Source organism: Athene cunicularia, assembly GCF_003259725.1.
Source record: "Athene cunicularia isolate RWA chromosome 23 unlocalized genomic scaffold, athCun1 chr23_part1, whole genome shotgun sequence".
NCBI lineage: Eukaryota > Metazoa > Chordata > Aves > Strigiformes > Strigidae > Athene > Athene cunicularia.
The window spans coordinates 2412286-2420294 of NW_020799130.1; the positions used below are offsets into that span (position 1 = coordinate 2412286).

The following is an 8009-nucleotide window of genomic DNA, read 5'->3' on the forward strand; positions in this document are numbered from 1 at the left end:
TCCGTAACCCCAAACGCTCCTGCAGGTTCCTTGTACCCCGGTGGGGTCTCTCCGGAGCCCCCGGTGCTCTCCCGTGGCCCGTCCCGCGAGCCCCCAGCCCCCGCGGCACTCCTCAGGCGCCCGCAGCTCCGCCACAGCCCTGGTCTGCACCCCAAGGGCCTTTGTAGCCCCTTCTTACAGCCCCTACTGCTCCCCCAGAGCCCCCGCGGCCCCCACTGCGCTTCTCCAGTCCTCACTTGTGCCCCCAGATTTCCCGTTTCTCCCCTGTAGCCTCTGCCTGCACCCCCAGAGTGTTTGTGGCTCCCGCCTGCGCCTCTGTAGAACCCAGAGCCCCTGGTCTGTGCCCTCACAGCCACCACTGCTCCTTCCGAGCCCCCATGCAAGCTTCCAGAGCCCAGAACTGCCCTCCCGTAGCTCCCAGGTGTGCCCCCACAAACCCCCCAGCTCTCTTCCCAGACCCAACACTTCCATCCTACCGCTTCTCCCCTCTCAGACTCTCTTGTGGCGACGTCCTGGGCCTCAAACCCACTGTCTTCACCTCCCCGCGAGGTCCTGTCGCGCTGGTGCCCCCCACACAGCCCGTGTGTTGTATCCTGGGGGGGCCCCTGTGAACAGCAATGCGTTCCCCAGGACTCTGTGTGCCACAGCACATACTGGGGTTGTTGCCCTTTGCTCTGTACCCCCCCAGTTCCCCCAGCGCTGTGTCCCTCTCGCTGCTGTGGTGGCACCCGTCTCAGGGTGCCTTTGTATTTCTTGGCTCGAGCCCCAGGCACAGCCCCCTTGCACCCTGTCCCTCACTGTCTGGGACTAGTAAAGCTCAGCATAAGCTTTAAAACTTGTTCAAGAGCACTCTCTAAGCCTTCAGAATTTTTTTTTTTAAATTCAGATGCTAATTGCTAAGTGATGCAAACTAGAAATTAGCGATCAGAAAAAGAAACACTAAGCAATTGATGTGACCTGATCCGAGTCTCTTCATGGCTCAGATTTCACTCCTAGTAAGCGGTGTATTATCACCCTGTCCTTTCTCTAAGATTTGTAGGTTCTCCTAAGTCTAAACAGGATCTGGAGAAGGTTTTTAAAACCTTGGTAGTATTATTATTGTTTACACTGCAGTAAGCAAACACGAGAAAAGCTAACTTTGAGCTTTTGAGCTCTGTGGCATGCAAACATACCACAACAACAAATGCCCTGAAAATGCTAGTTATTTTTTTCCTGTCTTAAAGAAGCAAAAAAAGGAAAAAGCCAGTTTGTGTGCTTTTGCAGTGTCCCTTTAAAAGAGCTGTGATTCCAGCACAAAATTAGGCAAAAGGGAACTTAGGGAACATCCCCAGTTTACCAAATCCTTTGGGCAAATTGTTTAGCATCTCTGTAAGTGTATTGCTCTGCCTGTAAAACGGGGAAAACACCACAGCGATGCAGATTAAATTCCTCCTAAACTGCCTTGGGTTGGGAGAGAGGCACGAAGAGCTGCTTCCTGCTCCTGTGGAAGCCTGCATGCGTTAGGCTTTAGACTCAGTGAATCCGCAGCACCTTGGCAAGCTGCTGCACGTCGGAGCGTGGGAGCTATCTGGGGCCGCATCTGTAGCCGGTGGCAAGTACAGGAGATACAGAAAAGGGTTGAGCAAAGTTGGATTATCCTACTTTGTGCTGCAAACTAGCAGTGATCTGTTCCCGCTGGTCACCAGGGGCGTGGTAAGCAGATGAGCCTTAAATATAAATCTTTTCCTTTTAGTTTTAAGGACTGAAGACATAATCACGCAGTGAACAGCAGAGAAGCCACCTGGAAGATCAGCCCTCTGCACCCTCTGTTGTTATGGCAGGGGGAAGGCGGGGCCCTAACCGCACGTCCTACTGCCGAAATCCCCTCTGTGAACCCGGGGCTGCTGGCGGCTCCGGCCACTCCACGAGTTCCTCTGTCACGGGCGTGCGCTCACGTACCAGGTACGTCCCGCTCTCCACATCCTCACGTCTAGCCAGGCCGGCTGCTCCTCTCTGAGGGAGGTGTGAGGCCACCTGTATCTCCTCATCTCACACGCTGCTGGTTTTCCCGTGGCTCAGCGCTTTGTTAACTCCCAGTGTCCAGCTGAAATCCTTTTCCTATACGTGGCAGTGTCCACACTGGATGTTGTAATTGTGATAGTAGGTGTTAATTTGTGGAGACTGTTAAGTGCTTTATCAGACCATCAGACCATGAGTGTTCAGAAGCCTTTAGTGACCATTGAATGGAAAGTAAAAATAGAAATTTTTTATCCAAAAGCCTGACTCTGGAGTTCAGGTTGTTGCGTCTCCTGTGCCCTGAAGTTTATGTCAGGTGAGGCATTTCTGGGTTAGAGTTTAGGTCAGGTGATGTGTAGACTGTGGGTTTTTTTCAGGTTCTAGCCTAGCTGGTTGGTTGCACTTCTGCGGCTGAGGTAGAGAGGAGGAAGGAGAAGCAGAGCACCGACAGCAGTGCGTAAGCAGGAGGTGCCTTATGAACTCTCTGCACAGAAAGTGTCAGATCTGTCTTAACATACTCCCTGCTTATGGCCCTAAGCCAAGAAATTTATGGGGATACAGTTATTCAGACAAGTCATTGCAAGGCCACAGAAGGTGGAGCAATCCACCATGTACAGAGTTTGCTGCGAGAGCTTGCACAAAGGTTCTTACCATGAGCAGTAATGCCCCAGCTCACCTCTGAGTGGTTTGTCTCTGCAGCTGAACCCTGGGATACCCATCACCTGCCTGGCAGCCCAGGCTGAGGAGTCCCTTCATGCGTGTGAGAGCCTTGTCTCTGCTCTTGGGTCTGCTGTGTCTGTTCAAAGCAGAAAAGGCGTTTGTGTTTATATTTAAAGCCCCTTTCTGTAGGATCAGAACAGCAACTTTTGTTCTGTGTGCAGGGAGCAGCGTTCATTGGTGGATTTATCAATCCTGAGGAGCTGAATCAGTCTTGTCAGCTTGGGAATCTGGGGGTTTTAGAGGGACAGCTCGGGTTCCTAAAGTTTTCCCCTGACACAGGGCCTTAATGTAGGCTGTCAGCCTTCTGTTTTAAAAAGCAGGGACTAATCCACCTGTAGCCACCCCTGGGCTAAAAGTCTTTCTGCAGTCACACTCCGAGACTTTTGTGGTTTGGGGATTTTCAGTAGGAGTTCGTGCTCTGTAGTTCCTTTGAAACCCACACCCAGATTCCTTTGACTGTTGTTATTTAGAGATTGCAAATCAGGAGAGATACATCTAGTATATATTAACTCCCTTCCCTTTGATTAAAAGGGTTGCTGTCTGGGATCGTGTGCGTGCTCACACAGGAATATGCACCTCTGACTAAACTTGTTTTTCCTCCATAGTTGAATAGAAGTTAAAGAATGAGAAAGGGCTTGTGTTTAATTGCTCTGTATTTCATGTTCAAGCGCTCTTAGAAATGTAAATAGCAACTCAAGGCCTAAAAGCTTCCAATTAATTAAAAAGGCCACTGCTTGCCCCTTGAATAGCAAAACACAGCCACAGCTCTGGAACCTGGCTCAACGCAGGGGATTTAATACCAAACGACCTGGTGCTGGGGACTGGCCTGGTTCCCAATGCTGCTTTTGCTGGTCAAATTCCTGCTGACATCTGCCTGTAATAGTCGTTCTAGACATCTTCAGGGCACTGAAGCTCCTGGTGTGTGTCAGCCATTGACCCTGACAGTCAGCTTAGGTGTCTCGGTCAATATTAGACCCCCCAGCTTCTAGAGCCTGAGGCTGTGGGCTGTGTTTTATCTCAGGGAAGTGACTGCTGCCTTTTGCTTTACCTTGGTAGGAGCGGTTCAGGTACAGGCCTTTCCAGCCCACCTTTGGCAACTCAGACAGTCGTCCCCCTCCGGCACTGTAAGATCCCAGAGCTGCCCGTGGAGAGGAGTGTGCTGTTTGAACTTCAGCTCTTCTTCTGTCATCTCGTTGCTCTGTTTGTCCACTACATCAACATCTACAAAACCGTGTGGTGGTACCCACCCTCCCACCCGCCCTCGCACACGTCATTGGTAAGCACCAGAGGACAGCTGCTGTCCCGTGATACTCACAGACACTCTCTTGGGTCATTAGACATAAAGTTTTCTATATGTGTTTCATGCAAACTACATGTGACTCTACAGCCCTGGAGGGTTGCTCATGTGACTGTTATTTGGCAAATTTTGGGCACTGGCTGTCTGCTTGGCATTCTCTTTCTGATCTTGGAAGAGAGAGTCCGAGGTGAAGAGAATAACTTGGGAGCTTCTCTGTTGAATGTGGGTTTCTGCTGCCTGATGGAAAGTGGAATCATTTTGTTTTTGTCACCGCAGAACTTTCACCTTATTGACTTCAACGTGCTGACAGTGACAACAATCGTCCTGGCACGCCGGCTGATCGGTGCTATTGTGAAGGAGGTAAAGTCCCGAGGCAGATCTCAGAACTGTTCTTTCCTCTCAGGCGAAATGTAAAGCTGTGTGTCCCCTTTTGCAGTTCCAAACTCTTCTGTCCTTTTCTAAACAACCTTGTGCTATGTCCAAGTCAGAAACCTAGGCACGGTTTCTAACGGGAAGAACAGAAACGAGCGCCTTGAACTCTTGCTCATGACTCTCTGTCCTTCTGTGATTGTTTCTGAATTACCGTCTCAGCGAGACTGTAGTAATTCTTCCTTGTGAAGAACAGCTTTTGGCTCTTTTCCTCTTCTCTTAATTACTCTGGCTTTCTGCACGGAGGGACCAGTGCAGGTTGGTTTCTGCTGACTGCGGAAGCTTTCTGTGGCGAGCGGGTCCAGGAGAGCGGGCTGGTCACAGCGATAACTGCCAGACCTTAACAAGGAACTCTGAGAGCTCTGCTCATTCCCGCTTGAGGAGTGAGGCCCTGGGTTTGGGAGAGGCCAGATTCCAGCCTGCAGAAGGCCTCCCCTTTCCAGTGGCAGTCAAACAGAGCCTTCCACTGGCTCTTCCTTCATGCGTATGAGGTTGATTTTACAGACTGGGTGCTGCTCTTTTGCCGTTTGCTTCCTGTAGGAAGAGTGAATGAGTCTCCTCTCTGCCCAGCTCTTTCTTCTCTCCCCGCAGGCTTCACAGAGTGGCAAAGTCTCCCTGCCACGCTCTATTTTCCTGGTGATCACTCGGTTTGCTGTTCTCACTGGCACAGGCTGGAGTTTGTGTCGATCAATAATTCACCTTTTCAGAACCTACTCTTTCCTTAATCTCCTGTTCCTGTGTTACCCGTAAGTATCTCTTCTGTCACTTGTGTGTGATTTCTAATATTGCTTCAGTGCAGTGGGTGTTGCTCAGTTGAAATGAAGCCTGAAAGTAAATAAGCACTTGATTACCTGCTAACAGAACTTAAACTACCCTTTTCCCTCTCGCTGTGTCACATTTCTTCTCGGTGGCAGGGCATATCTTTAACAGTTACCCATATTTCATATTTTTAATGTGAGCACCCTTAGATTGCTCCCGTCCTCTGAAAAGGATTGCCTGCTTTTCTCGTGGTGTTCAAAGAACCTGTGTCTCTGGTTTACCTTAGTCCATAGTGCCTCTGCCAGGTGGAGTGAATCAAACAGCTCCCCCGCTTCATCTTAAATAACAAAAGGAAGCCAGTTCTGTTTCCAGTCAAGTTGTGGAAGTAGCTCTCTTCTCTCTGTTAGGTGCAGGAGGAAACATAAAGATCTGAGACTCGGTGCTTGTGTTTGAGATCAGATCGGTGAAGGTCTTTTCTGGAGTCTGTATAGGTACTAGATGCCAGTTAGGAGCAGGATGTGATCGTAACGCTGATCTGCTGCCAGCAAAGGCCTTGCCCAGGGAACTCCTAAGGAAGTAACCACCTTTCTGCACTTTGCTGCTCCAGGTTTGGCATGTACATTCCCTTCCTTCAGCTGAACTGTGACCTGCGGAAGACGGGGCTCTTCTCCCAGGTGGCCAACATCGGTCCCAGAGAGACCAGCGAGGTGACCTCCAGGGGCCGAGACTACCTGACTGTCCTAAAGGAAACCTGGAAGCAGCACACTCGGCAGATGTACGGCATGGAGGCCATGCCCACGCACGCCTGCTGCCTCTCCCCGGATCTCATCCGCAACGAGGTGGAATACCTGAAAATGGACTTTAACTGGCGGATGAAGGAGGTGCTGGTGAGCTCCATGCTCAGCGCTTACTACGTGGCCTTTGTGCCGGTCTGGTTTGTGAAGGTGAGCCAGGGCTGGTGCTGCTCTTGCAGACTCTGCTCCTCCTGGCGTGGGGCTGGGGAGGGGGAAGGACAGTGGGGAGATGGACACGGGGTCGTGGAGGAGGTTTGGTTCTTGCTTCTGTCTTCGCTGGCACGAGGTCGGTCAGAGGTCTGTGTGCACAGGCGGCTGCGTCAAACCCAATTACAGAGGCCTCATGAAAAGTAACAAAACCGTCTAGGTTTAGCTTTGCTTAAACTCCAGATAATGTAGAATGATACTGTCCTGGTCAGGTGTATTCTGACCGTTGGTGGGAGTGTCTGTCCGTCTGTATCATCCATCCTGCCTCCCCCTGAAGTTGGAAGGGCTCCAGGCCAACCATTCCTTCACATGCTGAGCTGTGAGGACAGAGCTCCAGGACAAGGGGGTTGACTTTAACCAGGGTGGTGGGAGGAAGGAGTATGGACCTTGTTAGGATTCTTTGCTGTTTTATTTAAGTTACTAATAGGTTGTACAGTGAGACAAATGGCTTGCAGTAAATCTGTCAGACCTCAGGGATGAGCCCAAGTCCCATCCCCTGAGGGGCTGGTGCTCCCCCCCCGTCATCAGCTGAGCTTGGGGAGCACCAGGAGCTCTCTCCCTGTTTTTGGTGATGGGTGATGACAGCGCAAATGTTTCACCGTGGTGTGTTCAGCAGTTGTACAGCAGCCATCCTATGTGGGTGCTTCTTTTTCAAGCAGGATTAATAGCTACGTGAAAACCCCTTGTTGTACCTGCCTGAGCACTTTGTGTTGTGATGGCTTTGTGAGGTGAGGCTGTCCAAACACCTCGTCACGCATTTGTCTTGTCCCCCCGCCCCTACAGAACACTCAGTACTATGACAAACGCTGGTCGTGTGAGCTCTTCCTCCTGGTTTCCATCAGCACGTCGGTGATCCTGATGCAGTACCTCTTACCCGCGCGCTACTGCGACCTGCTCCACAAAGCTGCAGCACACCTGGGCTGCTGGCAGAAGGTCGATCCAGCCCTCTGCTCCAACGTGCTGCAGCATCAGTAAGGAACTCTCTCTTGGGGCTGGGGCTGGAGTTTTTGCTGGCAGGCCTGTTGGCATGAGCAGAGAGGCTGGATGGGGAGCTCAGCTCTCCAGCCACTTCTCCTCCTCCTCTTGTTACTTTAAAAACAAAAAACAAAACGAGAAAGAAAAATGAAAGCAGAGCTGTTGGCTGACACATCCGACAGCTTACAGACACTATCTGTGCTGGCCACTTCCAAGCAGCGCAGCAAGCAGATCTGACTTTTGGCAAGGTGCCTGCTGCTTTTGGCCACAGGTAACCGCAGTTTGTCACTGCCATAGTTACGCACCTCGCTGGGCCAAACCCTGCCCTCGCCAATGATGTCAGCTTGCTGCCGCGGCCACGGCTGCGGAGGGTGATGGTGGGGAGGCAGCAGACCCCGCTCCGGCTCTGGAGGTAGAAATGAGAGCGCTCTGCTTCTTTCCTGCAGGTGGACAGAGGAGTGCATGTGGCCGCAGGGAGTGTTGGTGAAACACAGCAAGAACGTGTACAAAGCTGTGGGTCATTACAACGTGGCGGTGCCCTCGGACGTCTCGCACTTCCGCTTTCACGTAAGGTCGCGGCTCCTCGGTGGGGTCTGAGGGGTAGCACCTCGCAGGGTCACGCTCCTCGTGTCCTCAGCACCTCTGAGCCGGGCTCTGCGAGGGGGAGAGCTGCCCTGGGGGGTGTGCCAGGGTGCTGGGGCCTTTCAGCTGACTCCCACAGCTCCTGTCGGTTCTGCCAAAAGGGTGATTCTGGCCCCTGCAAACCGGGGCTCTGTCCAGAGCTGGTCACGGGCAAAAAATGAAGAAAAAAAAAAAAAAAAAAAAAAGAGCAG

At 51.6% G+C, this 8009-nt stretch overlaps 1 protein-coding gene across 2 annotated transcripts in view; it reads left to right on the forward strand.

Annotated features, from left to right (window-relative positions):
- The window catches only part of TMEM39B (transmembrane protein 39B), a 30476-nt gene extending 22503 nt beyond the window's left edge, over positions 1-7973 (forward strand). For both annotated transcript variants that reach the window (XM_026863287.1, XM_026863288.1), the window contains exons 3-9: positions 1733-1941; positions 3772-3991; positions 4289-4372; positions 5033-5187; positions 5808-6144; positions 6985-7172; positions 7623-7973. In XM_026863287.1, the coding sequence (XP_026719088.1) occupies positions 1814-1941; positions 3772-3991; positions 4289-4372; positions 5033-5187; positions 5808-6144; positions 6985-7172; positions 7623-7773 (1263 nt within the window). In that variant the 5' untranslated portion in view covers positions 1733-1813 and the 3' untranslated portion in view covers positions 7774-7973. The remainder of the gene's footprint in view (positions 1-1732; positions 1942-3771; positions 3992-4288; positions 4373-5032; positions 5188-5807; positions 6145-6984; positions 7173-7622) is intronic.
- The last annotated feature ends 36 nt before the right edge of the window (positions 7974-8009 follow it).